General features: G+C 38.1%; 1 protein-coding gene across 2 annotated transcripts in view; it reads left to right on the top strand.

Moving 5' to 3' along the window:
• Nucleotides 1–23,097, top strand: part of parga (poly (ADP-ribose) glycohydrolase a) — a 108,619-nt gene that overhangs the window by 22,300 nt on the left and 63,222 nt on the right. For both annotated transcript variants that reach the window (XM_078428378.1, XM_078428377.1), the window contains exon 8: nt 17,337–17,429. In XM_078428378.1, coding sequence (XP_078284504.1) covers nt 17,337–17,429 — 93 coding nt within the window. The remainder of the gene's footprint in view (nt 1–17,336; nt 17,430–23,097) is intronic.

Here is a 23,097-nt window from a genome sequence, read left to right as displayed (position 1 = left end):
GGGGATCATACAAAATTTTACACAGACGGCACCCATAGTCAGGATTGAACTTGGGTCTCTGATGCTGTCAGGCAGCAACATTCCTGCTGCACTACCGTGCTACTCTGTAGTATAAGCTAAATACATATTTTTGATGCATCTAGTGAACATCTTTGGTTTTCACATTAACATATTCTCAAATCTTTTATTTTATTATTTTTACAGGTAGATATTATTAGGGAATAGTAAAAATAACGCTAAATGTTTAAATTTTCTCAAACTTTCAATTTTTTTTATCCTGTTCTTATCCACTGAAAATTGAGAGCATGGAAAACCATCCTCAAAATATTATTTTTTAAATGACTAACCAAATCTGACTTTAATGGGCATTATATCATCATTGCCTGCAGTCTACTTTTTCTTTGGCTGAATTCCACATCCGCAATGTTTATCCTGAGTGATGCTCTATGACAAGACCCAGCATCTCCTCTATTAATCTGCACTGGTTAAAAGAAAAATATTTTCTTTGAATTATTTTAAGTTACTGTCTGCCTGAAGGTTTTAACAATCAAAAGCAATGACTGCATAAGGGGGATATCTTTTTTTATCTAACAGTACAATCAGAAGTGATCTTTCTTTGGTATTTTTCAAGTGGAGGAGAAGGTGCTTCTTCAAACTCCATTTGGAGAAACGAATTATGCTTTACAAACATACACACAAGCTATATTGAAATAGAGTTGGTTGGTGTCAAACAAAAATCTTTCTAAATTGTCTATGGAAAATTCACCCATAACCTTTTCATTTGAATGCCAATCCAGGGCGCCATCTTTTTACAGACCATGCTACTTTTGAGCCTAATGACTGACTTGTCTGATGAATGATAGTTCTCTCCCAGACTCTCAAGTGGCTTCTGAAGATCATGTTTTGGTTTTTTTTACATCGTTTCAATCAAGCTACCCATGAGAGAATTGACCTATTTGAATTCATCATTGAAAAGACTAGAATACTCAACAGGTCAGACTGCAACAATGATGAGAGAGAAAGTAGAAATGCCATTTCAGGTTTCTTCCAATCTAGGGTAATGTAGTCCAGTGCTAAGTATTTTTCTGTTTTGCCCCACGTCTTGTATTTACAATCTTTTTTCACGGGAAATTATAGAAATATGTTTTGAAACAGATTTCCACCAGCTAAAATTGTGGCAGCACTCTTATTTTGAATGTGGTGAAGCAAGATTTTGTTCAGTAAGAGAGGTCCTTGATGTTCAAAACTTTTTCTTTAACTCTGAAGAATCCTTGCTGAGAATATCATTCTTTATGGGTGCAAAAATAAACGAAAATCTGCTTGGCTGACTGTTTGTGTCTATTTAAATGTTTCTTAACTGTTGCTATTGTATCTGCGTCTACCATCTTTCTAGAAAGCATGTTCCAAGCACCCATCACACGTGCTTCTACCATAAACGTGCAACTACCATAAACGTTCTCCCTCTATGGCCTTAAATCCATGTCCATTTTAGTTGTGCATCCAAGCTATTTCTGCCATGCTAATCAACATCTTCTACCTCCACCATCATTCATCTGTTTCAAAGGTATTTAAAGCATGGCTACCAAGTTTGTCTGAATGACAAATAGTATGGCAAGCAGAACTACGCACAATATTCCAAATGTGGCCTAACCAGCACTTTATACTGCTGCAACATGACTTTTCAATGTTTATATCTTGACTGCTGAAGGCAAGCATGGGGCATGCTGTCCATCTACTTGTGTTACCCTTTTCAGGAAACTGTAAACTTGCGCTCTAAGTATAAAAATCATTTTTGAGATGTTAAAGAGTCAAGAGTGTTTTATTGTCATATGTTCCAGATAGAACAATTAAATTCTTACTTGCACAATAAAATATGTAAACATAGTACACTGTAAACAATAAGATAAATAATAAAATAAAGTTCAGTGTGTATATATACACATATCTTCTTTATATCTTTATATATTTTTTTTAAATGCACCTGTCTGCAGTGACATGTTGCAAGCAAAGTATATCATTATGCCAACACTACTTTAAAAAAAGACTGACTATTGTCAATATGAAAGCTCAAACGCAAGCGTGGAATAAAATATATGCCTATAAATTGAATTGAGATGGACATTTACATAGCACACATTTCGTCACTCTAACAGCAATAGTCCATTAACATTGCAGCTGGTAAGGTTAATTGCAATCTGAAAATGCCAAGAAAAATAAATTCACAAGATATCCCAGAGATGCAGCTTTGTAAGCAAATCTCACCCCCTTTAATTTGAACTTTGATTGCTTTTTGTAATTTGTGTTGCCACATCCATGAAAGGTGTTCTGTATGTGGCTGGAAAATTAATGGTATTTTACAGAGGCCAAGATACGTCTTTGATGTACTTTATTGAAGTACATATGGGAAAACTTTTTTAATGAATTTCTATTTTAATTTATTTGCAAGATGGTATTGTCGATCAATTCCTTAGGAATTGTTCTGAAACTGGAATACAAACTCAATTGGAGCACAAATTTAGTTTAAATAAAAATAAAGTAGGAATGCTTAACAAGTTTGCCTGCATTTGTGAAGGGAAGCAAAATTTATTAGCTGCTGGATAAGTTTAGAGATAGACGGTTTATAAAGATGCAGCGAGTAAAGTGGAAGGTCTGATAGGGCAAATAGTTGTTTGCAGTTGTAAAGAAAGCGATGATAGTGCAAGGCAGAAGGAGGCCAAGGACAACTGTCGGTGTGGGCGGGGAAATTAAAATGATTAGCAACCAGGCGATCCTACAAGTGCAATATAAAGGAGGCCACAATGGGAGCACAGTGATGACATTGGAAGAGATGCATTTTGAAAGAGACGGCATTGGAAGTAATATCTCACCTGAAAGGGCTGCTGGGGTCCCTGGGTGGAAGTGAGAGAGGAGATGTAGGGACATGTGTTGCAGGGAAGGGGATGGGCTTGGTGGGAGAGAATATAGTGATATATTGGTAGAAGAGCGGAAAGGGATGTAGACGGGAAGGTGTGATTATCAATCCCATTCCCAACTACCTTTGTTCCTATTGCCCTATAACTAATTCTCTCTCATTTGGCTGTCCCTACTCTGTCACTTTCCCAAACTGTGAGGTAAATTGCAGCAGTGAATTAACCTACAGTACTCTCATCTCACTGGAATGCGCGATGAAACCAAAGCACCCAGCGAAAACCCACATGGTCACGGCAATAAAGTGCAAATTCCACAGACTGCTCCCACACCTGAATTGTGCCTGGATCCTAGAGCAGTGAGGCACTACCATGGTGTAACAAGCTATAATAAGGTTGTGGGGTGATTTGGGGTTGGTTCTCAGGAGCTGTTAGCCAAGGCCGCGTTGATCTTCACCATAGGTAGACGCAAAATGCCAGAGTAACTCAGCGGGTCAGGCAGCGTCTTGGGAGAGAAGGAATGGGCGACGTTTTGGGTCGAGGCCCTTCAGACTGACGTCATGGAGGGGGCAGGACAAAGATAGAATGTAGTCGGAGACAGTAAGACTAGTAGGAGAACTGGGAAGGGGGAGGAGATAGGGAGGGAAAGCAAGGGCTATCTGAAGTTAGAGAAGTCAATGTTCATTCACTACGTTGGATGACTAATATGGAGCATTGGCACACCCAGTCATCTATATCCACAACAGGTTAATGTCATTGGACAGTAGTCCAGATCAAGGATGTTCTGGTCCAAAGATGAATCTGCAAAGCTATCATGTCCCTGGGAATGGTAGAGGTGGAGTGGTAAGAGCTATTCTGTACTGGAAGTTCAGAATGGGAACACCATGGAGAAATGGCAATCAGAGTCTTAGGATTATTCTTGCCGATTGAATGGAATCACTTCTGAAGCTGGTAACCCCAATATAGAGATCATGAAGAGTGAATGCAGTAAAAATATTAAAAGCAGTGAAAAATACCTATTCATCATTATGGAGCCCTGGAGTATGGAAAGAGAGAAAGTAAAAGGTAGATAGACCCAAAGAGCTGGAATAACTCAGCGGGACAGGCAGCATTTCTGGAGAGAAGGAATGGGTGACGGTTCGGGTCGAGACCCTCCTTCAGACTGGTTAGGGATAAGGGAAACGAGAGATCTCGATGGTGATGTGGAGAGATGAGTAATGAATGAAAGATATGCAAAAAAGTAACGATGATAAAGGAAACAGGCCATTGTTAACTGTTTGCAGGGTGAAAATGAGAAGCTAGTGCGACTTGGGTGGGGGAGGGATGGAGAGAGAGTGAATGCCAGGGCTACCTGAAGTGAGAAAAGTCAATATTCATACCACTGGGCCGTAAGCTGCCCAAATGACATATGAGATGCTGATATGTTTTTTGCATATCTTTCATTCATTGTTCTTTATCTCTCCACATCACCGTCTATATCTCTAGTTATTTCATTGTTTCATTACATAGAAACATAGAAAATAGGTGCAGGAGTAGGCCATTCGGCCCTTCGAGCCTGCACCGCCATTCAATATGATCATGGCTGATCATTCAGCTCAGTAACCTGTACCTGCCTTCTCTCCATACCCCCTGATCCCTATAGCCACAAGGGCCACATCTAGCTCCCTCTTAAATATAGCCAATGAACTGGCCTCAACTACCTTCTGTGGCAGAATTACTTTTTATTACCAGTTCAGATTTCAAAAATAAATCTGAAACATTTTCTGTTTCCCCTCCCCTCCCCTCCTGAGGTACTGTGAAAAGCTTTTGTAAATATGAAAATACCAGTACATAATCATCATTAATATCGTCTGGGGGGGATGAACCATTTTTTGTGCTTTATCTCTCTCATTTTACTAAGATGTGCAGTGAAAGAGACTGCACAGTCTGCAATAGAGCTCATCATAATGTTGATGAAGCTGAGCACTCCATCAACTCAAGTATAAATTTTATGTTCTTATGAGATTGAAGTAGACTGACAACTAATTAGGCAAGGTGCAGAGATGGAGCATGGAATCAGCAGCTGTTACTCTTTCTCACAAGAAGAACATTAAGTATTTTTACACGTTATGAAAAGCCCAAAAGAGTATTTAATTTGTCACTTTCTGAGACTGGTGGATGGTTAGTTTCAGTAAATGCTAGATGGTCACGAGAACTAATAAATTTATTAATCTTATCACTGAAAGTGGGATTTCTCCACTTGTATAGAGAAGATATTGCAAAGTGCATGTTGGATATTGGAATCTGAACAGTGCATATGTGTAGAAGATAAATATTATCTTTATTATCTTCCCATTTACTGCTTAACTGAAAGCAGTTTTCAGTTGATTTTCCTTATTCATAGCTGTGATTATTTGAACAATCCTTCTGGTTTGTGTTTCTTTTAGGAATGTTGACTATTGCTCACCAATAGACATGACAATTATATTAGTGGTAACAACTGATTTTCCCTAGAGAATATAAGATGCAATTTCCCTGCACAGAACGTTCAAACATATTTCAAGTGCACCCACATGCTTGCAAAAGTCTTTAAAACTGCAGCAATCAGCCTGTACAATTCACGGGGGAAAATGCTGTTAATTTTATGCATTTAAGGTCATAAGTAAAAGGAGCAGAATTAGCCCATTCAGTCCATCAAATCTACTCCGCCATTCAATCATGGCTGATCTCCCTCTCCTTCCAAACCCCATTCTCCTGCCTTCTGCCCATAACCTCTGACACCCGTACTAATCAAGAATCTATCTCTGCCTTAAAAATATCAAGGATCAAAAATATTCAAAGAAATAAGTTTATTGCGTAATTATTCAAATCTTGGGGCCACACACTTTGGTGGTATGCACATTCTCGTCCAATGGTTCCACAGGGTCAAGGCTGAGGGTTGCTGTGGTTAAATGGCTGAGCGCACCACTCTATGTGCAAACCACAGCTCTATTTGGCATTTGTCCCTTTAAAGAAAAAATTGCCATGCTGAATTTTATACCAGTCATCTGTTTAAAATGTAAATATTTTAAAGTAGGGATTGGGTTCTGTGGCGCTCGTGGTTTCATGCTTTGGTTAGGGTCTTGTGCCCTCTAGTGAGGGAAAAAATAATTCTGCTCTCCGATGAAAGTAGCTGCCCAGTGCATCAGATTGCATCATTGTCATTTTATTGCCAGTGTAAGAAAGTGCACTAAAACAGGAACAAATTCCTTATCAATGTATCTCCCTCTCCCCTGACATCAGTCTGAAGAAGGGTCTCGACCCGAAACGTCACCCATTCCTTCTCTCCTGAGATGCTGCCTGACCTGCCGAGTTACTCCAGCATTTTGTGAATAAATACCTTCGATTTGTACCAGCATCTGCAGTTATTTTCGTATACTACGTTTACGTTCAAGTCATTTAAATACATCAAAAACAGCAAAAGTCTCGGAATTCCTAAAATTCTATTCTTTCCTATTATAAACTGCACTCTGCATACCAATTCCTCTCTGTCCAATGCTAAAAGACAAATAATTACAAATCAATAATAATATTATTGAGGGAGGAAAGTAGTCACAAAACATGTTGATTTTAGAATCATGACTTTTCTTATAGTAGACAGATCTCCATTTAAAAATTTGTTCCTGTTTTAGTGTGCTCCTGCCAACAGATGGCACTGCTCGGCCATTTTGCTTTTTTTTGCCTTTGTCCTTGAGACATGTGTACTTCATTGCTAAAGAATTATCTCAGTAGTATAGTCACCCATGTTACTGATATTTGCATAATTGATTAATTGCATTTAAAAGTGCATTAGAATGATTAGAACATAAACATGCATCAAATCATAAGTAATGAATATGCAATGCCATTACCACCAATTGAATAATATATTTCCCAGAACCACAGGTTTCATATCAGACTTAGTTTTGTAGATTTTTGTCTTGATTGAAAAATCTGAGGTATTTTTCAAACCTATCACCTTGAAGTTTCTGACCCCATTTGCTTAGTTACTGTAGTGACTTCAAAGGGATGTTATGCTCATCGGCATTTTAAATGGAGATCTGTCTACCCAGAAAACTCCTGATACAATATTCTAAAATCTGCATCAGTTTTGTGACAATGTTTCTTCCTTAATAATATTATTATTGATTTGTAATTATTTGTTTTTCAGCATTGGACAGAGGAATTGGTATGTGGAGTGCATTTTGTAATAGGAAAGAATTGAATTTTAGGTAATTCTGGGACTTTTGCTGTTTTCAAATATACATAAATGACTTGAATGTAAACGTAGATGGGTTGGTTAGTAGGTTTGCAGATGATACCAAGATTACTGGGATTACGACTGGTCAGGAAAGCTGTCAAAGGATACAGTGGGAAATAGATCAACTACAAAAATAGGCGTAGAAATGGCAACTGATGCACATTGGGAGGTCAAATGCAAGGGGAATATAGCTAATTAATGGCATGACTCTTAACAACATTAACATACAGAGGGATCTAGCGGTCCATACCTCCCTTAAAGTGGCAACATAAGTCGATAGAGTGGTAATGTTATGCTAACTTTTGTAGGTCAGGTTATTGAGTATCAGAGCCAGCAAATCATGGTGCTGCTTTATAGGACCTTGGTGAGACCACATTTAGAGTATTGTGTGCAGTTCTGTTCACCCATTACAAGATGGATGCGGAGGCTTTGGAAAATGTACGGAGGAGGTTCAATGTTGATCAGATAGACATTCAGATCTTATTTTCCCAGGATGGAAAAATCAGCACCAGAGGGCATAACGTTAAGGTGAGAGAGGCAATGTTTAAAGGAGATGTGTGGGGTGGGTTTTTTACACAAAGGGTGGTGTGCACCTGAAACACAGTGTTGGGTGGTGGTTGAGGCAGATATGATAGTGGCATTTAAGAGACTTTGGATAGCATATGGAATGAAGGGGTATGGATTACGTTCAGGCTGATAAAAGGTGGTCTTGGCATTTTATTCAGCACAGACATTGTGGGCTGAAGGGCCTGTTGTGCGATACTGTTCAATATTCAACATCTGAAGGGGGGGATGGGTGAGTGATGCTGAGAATTTTAACATTCCACTAGCCCCAAACTTTTTTTTTTGTCAGTTGCTGCAATCACTGCCACATTTAATGCAAATATTAGCACTCTTCAGTGGTGATTCATGGTGAAGAATTTTATGACGTTTTCCTGTGATAGTTTCATTCAAATCCTAGTAATCTTACTGTTTCAGTTCTGTTTTGGCTGTTGGCAAAATGCATAAATGTTTGACATTGAAAGAGCCATTAATCACTGCCACATTTAATGTAAATGCTACCACTCTTCAGTGGTAATTCATTGTGAAGAATTTTAAGACAGTTTTACTGTGATAGTTTCATTCAAATCTTGATCACTTTACTGCTTCAGTTCTGTTTTGGCTGTTGGCAAAACGTGTAAATGTATGACATTGAAAGAGTCATTAATTCTGATTTGGATTTGATAGTTGATCTGCTCTCAGAGACACTTAAGTATAAATTCTACTTATTTAAAAACTGCTTAGCCTTAACCAGATCTTTACAGTAAAAGGACCTTGTGGATAATCAAATAAGTGAAAGCTAATAGCTTAAAACCTTTTCTTATCAATGGAAATTGAATAAAGGATTTCCATGGAAATTTGATTAGCTTTTGAGTCATCATCGTACAATGACTACAATGATAGAGGAAGAGGCTCTGTGCCTAATTCCACCTTTAAAAGATTTAAAATTGTTCATGCATGTCTTGAGACAAACTGCAAGCATCCTATGTTCATAAATAACAAGTAAACAATTCATTTGTTTGGGAACTAAATTCAACGTTCAGGGGAAAAATTTGCCAGAATCAATTATGATTACCTTTTGTTTGACATTGAAGAGTCATTGATTCTAACTTGGATTTGTCAGCTGAACTACGATCAGAGACACTTAGTCATTTAAAAACTGCTTTGTCCAAACCAGATCTTTGCAGTAAAAGGACCTTGTGGATGATCAAATAAGAGAAAGCTAAAATAGAAACTTTGCAATCTTCAGCAGCACAAACTAAACTAAAACATGGATGCAAGGAACTGGTTTACAAAATAGACACAAAGTGCTGGGGTAACTCAGCAGGTCAGGCAGCATCTCTGGAGATCATGGATAAGAGACGTTTCGGTTCGAGACACTTCTTCAGACTGATGATGGTGGGAGAAGGTGTCTGACTTGCTCCCAATTGTATTATTGGGGTCCAAAACAAAATGGAGTTTAGTTCCTTGACAAAATCTAACTCAAATTAGAACACAATGTTTTGCAAAGTCCATGCACTTTGAGCAAAAACGAAAGAACGCAATTTGAGTATACATTTGACAAGATTCAGGCCCACGGTGCCTAATTATAGTGAAACATAGCTTGGCGTGCGTGGAATTAAATATGAGTGGTATGAAGCGGAATGTAGTAAGCTGTTTAGCAGCCTATGTATTTTTCTAGACATTTTAAGAGATACTTGTAATTTTGTTTTTTGCAAATAGATTCCTATGGCCACAATTTCTTAAAAGAAAAACAATTTACAACTAGGAAAAATGTCAGTACCCTTGTACAACTCTCATGCTAGAATAATATTTAGAGTGCTTTGCAATCTACAGATGAGGTGAGCATTACGCCTTCAAGGCAGCATTTCACCAAGTCTGGCATTAAGAATTCCCAGTAAAATTGAAGTTGATTGGATCCAAGTGGAAAACTTCCCACTACCTGGACTCTGCTTCCATGTCCTTTGAACAAGAAAGTTCAAAACGCTCATGATCCTCGTGAGAGATTTGAAAAAAATCATTATCCCTGCCCTTAATGTCTTGCAAGTAGATTTTGGACAGGCTAAGCTTGTGTCTACTGAAGTTTAGAGCAGCCAGTTTTGGTTTGACAGAAACATACCAATCCTGAGAGTTCTTGGCAGGATTGATGTGGAGATGTTTCCTCTTGTGTGAGAATGAAGAAACTACAACTCTAGATTCTCACACGAGGGGAAATATCTCCAAAAGTATCCCGTCAAGAACCCTCAGGATCAGTATGCTCAGTTCAGGCTGCTCCAAGCTCCATTGGTTACAAGCCGAGCCTGTGCAACTTTTGCATTTAAGACAATCCATACATTCAATTAGTCTACTAAACCTTCTTTGGATTGCTTCCAATTGCTGTGAATTATGTTCTGCTGTTTCTCATCATTTAGATAATTTGCATTTTATTTTTCCTACCAAAATGGACAATTTCACAATTTCTTGCATTATATTTCATTTGCTGTATCTGGTTTGCCAGGACATGTTAAGGTGCGCAGTAAATGCAGTTCCTTTTTGAATCCTTTACGCTCTCCATCCGTTCATCGCTATTTCAGGCGATCTGAAAATATGAAGTAATCTATTTGTAAATGAATTGCCTATTAGAGTTTAATGTTGACCAAGTTTTTTTTCTTCACGGAGTGGTGACTGCCTGGAACACACTGCCAGTGGTGGTGGTGGCATTTAAGAGGCTTTTAGATAGTCACGTGGACAATAGACAATAGGTGCAGGAGTAGGCCATTCGGCCCTTCATGCCAGCACCGCCATTCACTGTGATCATGGCTAATCATCCACAATCAGTACCCTAATCAGTCATGCAGGGACTGGAAAGGTATGGATCAATGCAGGCAGAGGAGATTAGTTTAACTTGGTATCATGTTTGGCACAGACATGTGGTCTGAAGAAAGGTCTCGACCTGAAACATCACCCATTCCTTCCATCCAGAGATGCTGTCTGTCCTGCTGAGTTACCCCAGCATTTTGTGTCTATCCTTGTGGACCTAAGGGCTGTACTTTTCTATTCCTGTGTCAATGTAAATAATACATTTCTTTCCACTGTTTTCCTCCAACTCACACAACATCCTAGTTTCTTCATGCTCCAGCATTAATTCTTGTCACTAAATCAAAACCTTGGCTTTACCTTCCTGCGCATTTACTTAAATTAAATTGTGTCCATTTCCTCTCGTCTCATTCACTTAATCATTTTCTGTCTCTGAATAGTATCTAGTCCCCTTGCATTCAACCCTTGGCCATATATCTCAGTGTCATCAGCAAATGTTCTCAGTACCAGCCCCTGTGTGAACTGAAAAATGTGAAAGATGAATCACTTGGGATCTCAGTTGTTTCTTAATCCCAACCAAAATGTTTAACATTATGCTTTAGCAATGCATTTTACAGAAATGTTTACTTGACAGTGTTCAATTGGAATTTAAAATAAAAGGATCGTGCTCTACATGGTGACTATTACCAATAATCCTGAAATTAATGATAAATTTAAAAAGTAACGTTGACGGAATATTTTTTTCATTTCTATGAAACTTGAAATATAAATTGATTTAAATTTGCATTTGGGAAGAAAATAAAAGTGCATTTAAAAAACACGTGATACTGAATTAATTATAAATATTTTCTTTGTATTCGAACAAGATGTTTGCTAACAGTAAATATCAAATATAATTGGGATCACTATGTCAGTATTTTAATGGGATGATTTAATTAGTGCATCTTGTCATGTTTGACAATTTTCTTTTGAAATGAAGTCTGAGTTGAGTTTTTTTATGGGGGGGAAATGCAACCTTTTTCGGGAGCGGAATAGAAGCTGCATAATTTGGTGCTCTAATTAAATGTAGAAATCATAGATGCACTTTTGTGCAGAATTATTTTACAATCTTCTTACTTCTAATCAGAAAGCAGAGTAATTGAGGAGCATGGTTGACATTTGTGGCCGTCTCACATCACATTAATACAATTGAGTTTATTACCTTGCAAGTAAATAAAGACAAAAAGATTCAGTTAATTATTTCCTGCTGAGCCGGGCAAGGTTGAGCCTGAAGCTGAAGGAGGTCCAAGTGGTGGTGAGATTGACAGTTCGGCTAAATGACGACTATAAAACACTATAGTGTGTCGCAGATGATGTCCACCTTTAAAGATCTCTTACTTAATGAATACATCTAATTTTGTATTTCCCTAGTACCAGCAGGTAATAAAGGCCAGTCTGAAAATATTTATTGTAGAAAAACAAAAATATCCTCTCCCCTCACAAACATTCTCTCCTCTCCCCAGTGGCTTCATGCTAGGTTTTTGATCAGTGAGAAGGAAAGACCATTGTGACCTTCGCCATCCTGGCAGCATTCTGGAACACTTTCCTTTAGTTCTCTTGTCCATCCAATTTTCCCTTGCCCTACTTTTGGACTATTCATTAATTGCCATGTCCTATACATTAAAAACCCTTTTTGTAAATCTCTAACACCTTGATATATTTTGAGACCTGCACTTTTTTTCCCACTCTTCTCTTTTCACCAGGATATTAATGGCAGAACCTCAAAATGTTGCCTGGGTTGATATTAGTTAATGTGGCGCAAACTGATCAGGCTTTCGTGATCAGGATTGGCAGAGTTGGTAGAAATTTGTAGAAACAAGGAACTGCAGGTGCTGGTTTACAGAACAAAAGACACAAAATGTTGGAATAACTCAACAGGTCATGCAACATGTCTGGAGACCATAGATAGGTGATGTTTTAGGTTGGATCCCTTCTTCAGACTCCTTCCTTATGTGCAAATATTTTTGAGATGGTTGGTGGAATGGAAGAGTGGACCAAGGAGACTATGAAGGGAGTGGTCACTGCAAAATGCTGAAAGGAGATTGAAAAAAAGATATGTGTAGGCAGGAACTGCAGATTCTGGTTTAAACCAAAGATAGGCACAAAATGCTGGAGTAACTCAGCGGGACAGGCAGCATCTCTGGAGAAAATGAATGGCTGATGTTTCAGGTATGACTCGAAGGTATCACAAAATGCTGGAGTAACTCATATAGGAGAGAGGGAATGACTGAACCATCAGTTTGAAGAAGGGTTTCGACCCGAAACGTCACCGATTCCCTCTCTCCTAGATGCTGCCTGACCTGCTGAGTTACTCCAGCATTTTGTGATACCTTCGATTTGTACCAGCATCTGCAGTTATTTTACTACGCAACTTTCAGGTATCACTGCTAATCAAATGCGTTTGAAGGTGGTTGATCTTTTGACTGCAGAGGCTGGTGTGGGGGAAGGTGAGGACCAAGAGAACTCTATCGATGTTCGTTCCCAGAGGAGAATGGGTGGGAGCAGAGGCTTGAGAAATAAGTGGGATGAAGCTGTCAAGGTCTTTCTTAACAGTGGTAGCAGGGAAGCCGTGCTACAGAATGAAAAACATTTTGGGGGACACCCTCGTTGGAAAGTCTCCTCATTGGAGAAAATAGGTCAGAGACAAGGAACTGGGAGAATGGAACAGAGTCTTTTCAGGAGGCAGGGTGGTCAAGATATCTGGATTCAATAGGCTTGTAATAGATATTTGTGGTTACCTTATCTCCTGAGATAGACACACAGATCTAGCAAATAAAGAAATGGCAGAATGGAAATTGGCAACATAAGCAATGAAACTGAAGTCTGATGAATTGTCCTGACCCAAAGCGTCGTCTGTCCATTCCCTCCACAGATGCTGCGTGATCCTCTGAATTCCTCCAGCACTTTGTGATTTCCTCAAGATTCCAGTATCTGCAATATCTTGTGTCTTCACTACCTTTCTGTAAGGGTTCAGGACTAATTTCAGCTGTTCTTTTTTTCATATGCTACTGTATATTTGGTTCTGCACTATTTTTACATGTGATTTGCTTTACCAAGGAAGGTTGTTCTCTGCTACCAAACTCTTCATAGCTTTGACAAAATGACTTTTGCATTCATCGGGAGTAACATTGAACGGTGGGAAATTATTTTTATTGAATTCTCAGCACTCTGAAGTGGAATGCAAGATTATAATTTTGATAACCTGAGTGTGTAGAGGGAATCTTCCCATTATTGCCACCTTGTAGTTCCATAATAATCACTTGTAGGTGCTCTTCAGTATACCACATGAAAAGCAAAATTTAATGCACAGTCTATAGTTTCTCTACCATACTTTTATTTTCTGTGATGCTGCTAAAATCAAGTGCCACATGTACCAATCTTGGTTGATGTGAACCTACCAGTTCTATGTGCTGTGGACTTAAAAGACAAAATTCTTGGGAATTTGCGCCAAATTGGTCAATGTCAAAAAATAAATTTGTGTTGGACAAAGCACTCAGCATAATGGCAATCGCTAATGGCCATTACATTCCTTAAAGCAGTAACCACGTGTTTTCAAAAGTATCTTACAATCAATAAATCACTTTTTTCTCTAAAAATGCATCTTAACTGAGAGTAGAAAGTCTAGCGGCAGTCTCAATTTTGATGGCATTGAAATATGGAACAGTCTGGGGACTTGTAACAAAGGAATGCTGTCTATTTACTGATGCTTTTGGCTCTCAGCAGAGAAGAATGAATAATAACTTCTAAAAAAATACGCTTGTCATCCTTGCTCCTGAGCAAAAGGGAAGACGTGGTTCAGCTGAAATGCAGATGTAGATTTACAGTCCACAAGATAACAAAGTCAAAGCCTGATGGATATGATTATTTTCAGTGGACTTGGTTCTTTGAAGTACCATTTACTTGGCGCATGCCTGATTACAAATTTGACTTGAAATGTTTAGAACGTAGCCATTCAAGGCGTTCATTCATCCTATTGACAAGGTCTGTCAAAGTAAATCAACCAAGTCAGGTTATTGGCATGGCTAAATAAAATACTGTAAATCTCCACCTTTATGTACACAGGGGCATTAAACCTGCCTTTTTACTTGATTACTGCTTCTCCATTGTGATGTATGGAAATGCCTACGGTCATGTGACATATCTTGGTTTACTTGATTTGATGCATTGTCAAGTCTTGATTTAAACCTGCTAGGCATGCTGCCTCAGCGCCTTCTCATCTCGTCCCGTCAGGGGTACTCATTCATTACCCACACTAGAACAGTTTTACAGTGACATGCAGTCATTAGTTATGACAGTATTTAGTCAAGCCTCTTTGTAGCAATATAAATGTTCACTTTACTAAATTGCTAGTCAAGGCTGTCTGCCTAGGAAGTTGCCAACCTCCAACTAAATCAAGCCATTTACATTGCCTCCATTTAATCAGCATCCTGAAAAACAGCCGCGATAAAATTACTGAGTGATTGATTGTGCTGACACGTTCTAGCCAATATCTCCGTAAATCAATACTTGCGCAGGTCAGGATTCTGAATGCATTTGGTTCAGATTTAATGCAGGGTTGGCCATCCTCATTTCCGATTGTAACCCAGAACCGATGGCAAGAATTTTCTTATAACTCCATGATTTTCCTTCCAGTTTAATTACCCTGTTAACCATGTTTAAAAATCTACGGTATCTACACGATACTGAGGCAGATATGTAAATTATGTGGAGAATCTTCAGGAAATACAGTCTTTTGTCCATTGCCCCTAGAAATGGCCATCCTGCCTGATGAAACTTCAAGTACAGGATCCTATTTATGAGCCTATTGCTGTTTTCTGTATTCCACAGTTGCATTAAAAAGTGGAAAATGGTAGTACCCAAAGGATAATTGATTATTTTTAATGATAGAATTGTGTACTTTTGGAAGCTACTGACAGGTGTTAGAAATCAATCGGATAATAAAAAGCTGGAATCTTTTAGTCACAATCTGAAGGTTGATTGTCTTTTCTCCTCCAGTATTTCTCAGGAGTTGTCAGTACTTAAACGGTCCAGCTATTACCAAATGTCATGGTTGTAAAGTTGCAGATGTGTGGAACTTCATTTCCTTGATTTAAGATTGTCAGATACTAATAACTAAAAAAATGACAAGGTATTGACTGAATTCACAGGGGAGGATAATAGCATTGAAACATATGGCTAAACTGCCAGCTGTTTTGCTACCTCGAAATCAGTGTTAATGTTGGTATTTGCCCATATTTCTCCATAAAGGGCGCATTGCCTTCATTTGGTTTCAAAGATTTCAGGCTGGGAAATCTCTGCTGCTGAGTCAGTGGCAAGTTAAACCTGGTGCAAACACATTCGTCAAGAGGTATCATCTCTGGGGTGGAAAAGTACGTGATTAATTTTTGTATTTAATTAATTTAATTTACTTTATTATGTTTTTATTGAAGTACCTCATGCTGACAAATATTTTAAATTCTTTTAAATTTGAAAGCAGTTAAAACTACATTCAACATAATGAGGCCACACTGGATGCACCAACTGTGTTGACATAAATAAGAACTGGATCTGAAGTGTAGCAGCCCTCCAACTCAATACACGATGCACAATGCCCAGCAGCAGAGTGCAAGATCAGTGCACTACCATTGGGCCTTCAGTTTTATACTTCCCACAGTGCAGTGTTTAGATAGTTTAGAAGGGATAGATTTGCATCTTCCTCATTTATTCCATAGAAATAAAGCTCTATCCAAACTCCAATTCTTTATTCCTTTATTGTTCTATCGCCTGTTTTTTTTTTTTTTACTTCCTTTTGATATAATTCCATTGTTTACATCGTTTGTGGCTATATCGTATTTGAAGGTCAGCACAAAGATTGTGATGAGTTATTTTAGTACTTGGGATTTGAAGTATTACAGGCTGGTTAGTGTAATTAATTCCTCCATGCTGAAAGTACATTAACTCTTGGCTCACAAACCTTGGTTTGACCCCCCTTGGAATGCATTACCTGGAAGCTGGGAATTTTGGGTCCATATTCAGAGCTAAGTGTTTTACTTTAATCTAAGATGGATTAACCAGTTAGTAACTTGCCAACACTTTGTGCAATATTTTAACTGATAAAACATAAGTAGCATCCTATGCATGAATACCAGGAGGAAAAACATTTAATAAAACTCAATGCTGGTAAGTGAGTCTATTAACAAAAACTGGAAACCACATCCTTAAACAACTTCTGGATCTCGGTGTTTAGCAGCGTATGTGTGGACACCAGACACTACTGTCACATGTACCTTGTAATAATATCCAGCACTAAAAGCCTTGTTATTATTATTGCTGCAGAATCCAATCAAGTGGATTTACTCATTTTATAAGCACTATTATGATTTCACAAACCTTTTTTAATTTTGATTTCACAAATATAACACAAGCATTTAGAAATGACTAATAAAATTCATCTTTGCATTGAAAAGTTATTTGAAACTGAAGCAAGACATTAATAGACCTCACCGATAATTTAATGACACCAGGTTTTTAGGAAGATGGTCTATTTTTACCATTGTAGTTACTTATTTAATCAAGTTAATTTAAGACATAAATTAAATTATTGAGTATTAGGATATTGCAGTGGCAGTATTTTTACTAACAGTTTATTGCATAGTATTATGAACTGTATGATGCATGTACATAAAATATGAAATTTAAAATATGCCATTAGGTATTTGTTTTGTATATGTTTTATCTGTATTGTTTATTTGTTTTATCTATATTCTGTACACCCAGTATTGCAACACTGCAACATTGATAACATTTATTTTTTTAAGGATTTAAATGATGTGGAAACACAGCATCTTCTGCAGTCCCTTTTGCCGGAAATGGCTCAACTGGCTCTACGGCTGCACACTGTTTGTACACAGGTAGGTAGCAAAAACTAGCACCTTTATTTCTGCAAGCCATTGGTACAAGAGCTGGACTGGATTTTTTTTAGAAATAGTAATTATCACACCTTTTGTTAGTTCAAATGAAGACCAGCAATGCACATTAAAATTAGACAAAATGCTAGTCGAATGTGAAAGAAGTCTTCAACAATCTGTGCTCTTTATATTTATGTCTTTGATTTAAAGTGAGAACAATGTTCAGGAACAGCATTTTGGCATATAAATGATTTACCGTGTACAAAATGCATTGTTCCTCTAGTTTATGTTATGCATAACCAGCATTTTATCCCAGCCCTAATTGTCTCTGAAAAGATAATGGTGAGATGGCATCTTGGACAATGGCAGTGCATCTGGTGAAAATAGTCCCACAATGATGTTAAGCAGAGAGTTCCTGGAAAGACTACAAAAATAGTCCCAAATTAAGACTACTTTGCTCTCGAGGGGGGGGGGGGGGGGGTGCGTATGGTGATGGTATTCTGATGCTTATGCTGTCCTTTACCTTGGGCAGTAGTTGTAAATTTGGGAGGCTCTGTTGGAATAGTCATGGCAATTAATTATAAGGCATTTTGCAAATGGTACACATTGGAATTACGCTACACAGTGGATGTGGGAATGAATAGTTGGGATGGTGGGTGGGATATTCAATCAAGTGGTTGCTTTAGAGGATATATTGTTATCACCCAAGACCCAGTAAGATGGCAAATATTTCATCACATTCCTGCCTTAGAGATAATGAAAGACTTGTGCCCTGGAGATAATAAAATGATTTGTGCCTTAGAGATAATGGAAAGATTTGTGCCTTAGAGACAATAGAAAGACTTGTGCCTCAGAGATAATGGAAAGACTTTTGCCTTTTAAATGGAGAGACTTTGAGAATCATTACATGACACAGGGCACAAGTCGTATAGCTGCAGTAATTTTATAAGAAAATAACTGCAGATGCTGGTACAAATCGAAGGTATTTATTCACAAAATGCTGGAGTAACTCAGCAGGTCAGGCAGCATCTCGGGAGAGAAGGAATTTCAGTCTGAAGAAGGGTCTCGACCCGAAACGTCACCCATTCCTTCTCTCCCGAGATGCTGCCTGACCTGTTGAGTTACTTCAGCATTTTGTGAATAAATACCTTCGTGCAGTATTTTTATGGCAGTTCAGTTTAGTTTCTGGTCAATGGTTATCCCATCCATCACCAGAGTGGTGATGGATTATCATTGAATATTGGGATAATCCCAGAACCGTGTGCTGGAGATGGTCATGGCAAAACATTAGTGTTACTTGCCATTATCAGCCCATTTATCCTGCTTGATGCATGTGAGTAAAACTGCTTTATTTTGAGAGTTGGAATGGAATTTTTAGCCAAGCAACCCACCTCTGTCCTATGATGGAAAATAAGGACATTGAACCAGCTGAAGAAGGTGGAGACTTGAGGAATTTATGCAACACTGTCCTGGGCTGACATGATTGGTCTCCAACAGTCACATCCATCTTCCTTTGTGCTAGGTATTACTTCTGCCAGAAATTCCCACAGGCCATCTTTTCTATAATTTCTTAATATTTCATTCATCAGATTCGTGCCTTGATATCAAGGGCAGTCCCATTGGCCCTGCTTTTGCCAGACAAAAATCTTAATACAATGAAGCCAATTGGTTTTGCAAAAATGTTAATCTGAGCATGAGAGAGGAGCTTTGTGAGCCAAATGCTCACTTGTTGATGGCATTTCCCATCACTTTGCTGATCATTGAAAATAGACTTGTTAAGTTGGTAATTAATCATATTGGACTTTATATCAGAACTTGCCTGGACATTGTCAAGTAAATACTATTTACTGAAATTGTTTGGTTAGAGGTAACCAATTCTAGAGTACAAGTCTTCAGCACTGAAGACTTACAGTCTCTGCTGTATCTAGTATTTTGGACATTTTTAATGAAATGGTCATATGAAATGGTCATATGAAATGCATCAAAATAGTTGAAGACTGGCTTTTGAGATGGTGGGGGTCCTCCAGAGGATGCAGCAATGAAATTAACCATCAGGAACATTAATCTTGTCTGTGGCACACATTTCGTAAGAGCACTTTAATAAATTGCTGTTCCGATTGAATGGCTCCCAGGGCGAGATCTACTCTTTAAATTAACGTCAAACCCATTCTGTTGGCACATTGGGCTAATAAGAAATTTTAAATGTCTATTTGGGTGGAAGTGAATGAATTGGGGGATTAGCTTGCTGTGGTGTGCACACAGTTGCATGTGATTGTTTGTTTGAGCCTGAAGACAATTGAAGTGGTCACAATTTTATTCCAATTTCATGTTTAACTCAATGTAAATTTCTCCATTTGGATTGGAGAATAATTGAATGCAAATTTTGATAGTGTGCTTTCCTTAGTTCTTGACCAGAGTGGATATTAACTTTCAAAACCTGTGCTAGATAAATGCACAAGTAAAGTTGATGGTCGTTGGCTTGGAGAATTAATGTGCTGTCAAAATTGCTGACCCGTTCCTTCATGAAGGACTATCTTCATTCTTTAGGACCAGAAGCTCACCTAATCTGATTTAAACTTGACTGATATCAGTATTAAACTGTTTGCAGGTAACCAAATGCATTTTTATCTCTGGCTAATCGTGAGCAGTCTTGAAGTAAATTTAGGGGAAAATTGAATATAGGTCCTAATTTTGAAATATAAAGTTGCATTTGGAAAAAGAGATTGGAGGAAATCTTGAACTTTGAAATTGCTTTGGATTAATTACTGCTGAACATATTGGATTGATTGAGTTGCCTGCTTTAATTTTTTTGTGATTGGTCAGCTCTTTGTGTTGAATAAAAGTCATATTCATTACCGAGGCATATTCATCATTTAGATCATTGCCAGCAAGGTGAGCAAAAATGAGTGTACTCTTTTATTCATGAATAAATCTACTTCATAATATTTTATTAGTTGAGGGAAACAGTAAGTCATATTATCAGAAAATGGCTGCATTTGTATTGCAACCTATTACGATTTCAGATACTTCAGAAGTACTTCGGCGGCACGGTGGCGCAGCGGTAGAGTTGCTGCCTTACAGCGAATGCAGCGCCATAGACTCGGGTTCGATCCTGACTACGGGCGCCATCTGTATGGAGTTTGTACGTTCTCCCCGTGACCTGCGTGGGTTTTCTCCGAGATCTTCGGTTTCCTCCCACACTCCAAAGACGTACAGGTATGTAGGTTAATTGGCTGGGTAAAATGTTTTAAAAAATTGTCCCTAGTGTGTGTAGAATAGTGTTAATGTGCGGGGATCGCTGGGCGGCGCGGACTTGGGGCCAAAGGGGCCTGTTTCCGCGCTGTATCTCTAAATCTAAAAAAAAAATAATCTAATGAAATGTTCCGGTCAAATAATCTGCAATACGTCCAGTGTCAAGACTGAATGTTGAAATATAATTTTATTGTTGGAAGAGGTAATCACTTAATGCTCAGTGTACAATATCGATGCCTGGAACAGAATATTTTTTTGTATCCAAGGCCTTCAAGTCTGTTTGCAATGGTTTTACTTGGTCCTCTAGTTTCAAGCTATGTGATAATATTAAAAACATGGAGTTTGACTTTTAAGTTGTATATTTTGTTTACTGAATTCACCCTGGATTAAGTTCAACTGAAGTTTCTAAATCCTGATTGGGATTCAACAGTGCACTTGAATATCTGCAAGAAATGTGCAAATATTCTGTTTTGTAGGTATATATTCTTCAGAGTTACTAGTTCAGTTCAGTTTAGTTTATTGTCACGTGTACTGAGGTACAGTGAAAAGCTTTCAGAAGTGGGAGTAAAATAATCAGTGTTTATTAATTGTATTAACATTAAAAAAGCAGGACTATTCAACCTGGCATTGGCATTTTGTTTCTCCTTAATCTCAGATGGTTATTTGGTTCAGCTGTTAATTTTAAAATGAAATCATTTTCATTATTAAGCAAGAAATAATTTTAAAAAAACATTCACCACTATCCATTGATGTTCCTTTAAACGGCTTTCAAGTGTCAGTGGTCTTGTGGACATATTTAAGTTAAAGTGCTGCATTAACTTTAATGTTATTTTTTCTGGAGATTGCACTCCACTAATTTCATACTGATAAAGCTCTTCATGTGATGAAGTGCAAAATCCAGATTTGGAGTAACAAGGTTGTTGAAGGGGTTTCTTTGTGCCTGTGACCTACCGCAGATTTAATAGGACAGAAAATTGAATGGCCACGTGTGGATCAATAAAGACACTGCTCGTTCTTCAGGTCTGATTGGAATGTATTGGTGATTGCCAAGGACATAATGCAGAGATTAATGATAATATCATACCAAATGCTCTTACATACTTTGATTTATGGTTCTTGGCCAAAGCAACCCGTTGATACAGTGGAACAATAATTGTTATTAGTAATTCTAATTTTTTTTTGCTCGTATGTATAAAAAAAAGAGATGACATTTTTATAGTCTTGATAAAATTCCCAGAATTTTTGCTTGACACATTCATTCATTCATAATTAAGGCCAGTATTTGGTTCAGAGTAAATCTAATATCTTCTAAATTTAAAAGAATTATTTACATGGGAGTACATCACAAATCTACCTTCATAGCTTTTATTTTCTTTTATTGCACTTTTATTGTCTTTAACATGTTAAAATAGTGTAGGTGGCAAATTCATACGGTATTTTGCTTTAACCTCTCACTACTCCATTCTGAAGTCCCCACCTGCTTCAAAAGACCACTATCATTCCAGTGCCGAAGAAAAGTAAAGTAGCGTGCCTTATTAACTACCCTCCAGGGGCTCTGACATTCACCATCGTGAAGTACTTTGAGAGACTGGCGATAGCACACATTAACTTCAGCCTCCCAGCCAGCCTTGATCCACTGCTGTTTACATACTGCCACAACAGCTCCACAGCAGACACTATCTCCCTGACCCTAAACTCATCTCTGGAACACCCACACAGCAAGGACTCCTACGATAGACTAGTATTTATCGACTACAGCGCTGCCTTCAACACCATAATCCCATCCAAATTCATCTCCAAACTCAGAACCTAGGGATCAGTTCCCGCCTCACCCACAGGATCCTCGATTTTCTGACCCACAGACTTCAATCAGTGAGGATCGGTGACAACACCTCCACTATGGCCCCCGGAAGCGCTCTGTTTCATCCCATTCGTTGCATGATCTGTAAGGAGTGGAATGACAAATAAACTAAACTAACTAACTAACTAACTGACTAACAATAACTCTCTTTGTGTATCAGTGGCATACTCTGCAGATCACTGGTTTGTACTTTATTCTATATAAATGTTTCCCCAAGCAATGAAATCTGACCAATTCGAGAAACTGGGTTTAGATAATTTTATTTCCTGCTCAGGTGAGTGTGAGAGACAGCTAGAGCCCTTAATTTCATCTGATACTCTAATCTAATTGAGTGAGTGATTTTTTATCAATGTAGTTACATGGATTTGTGGACACTACCAGGTTTATTATGTATTGCCCATCATTCACTGCCTGAGGTAAAGGTGTAGTGAGGTGGCTCCTTAATTATTGCCCATGTGATGATCATCTCACAGTGATGCTACAAAATGAAATGGCATTTATTTCCAAGTTGAGATGGTATGGGAATTAGAGCACTATTTACAAATGTTGATGTTGTCA

Source organism: Rhinoraja longicauda, chromosome 35, assembly GCF_053455715.1.
Source record: "Rhinoraja longicauda isolate Sanriku21f chromosome 35, sRhiLon1.1, whole genome shotgun sequence".
NCBI lineage: Eukaryota > Metazoa > Chordata > Chondrichthyes > Rajiformes > Arhynchobatidae > Rhinoraja > Rhinoraja longicauda.
Note: the sequence above shows the minus strand (reverse complement) of the source record. Positions and strands in the feature narration are given on the sequence as shown.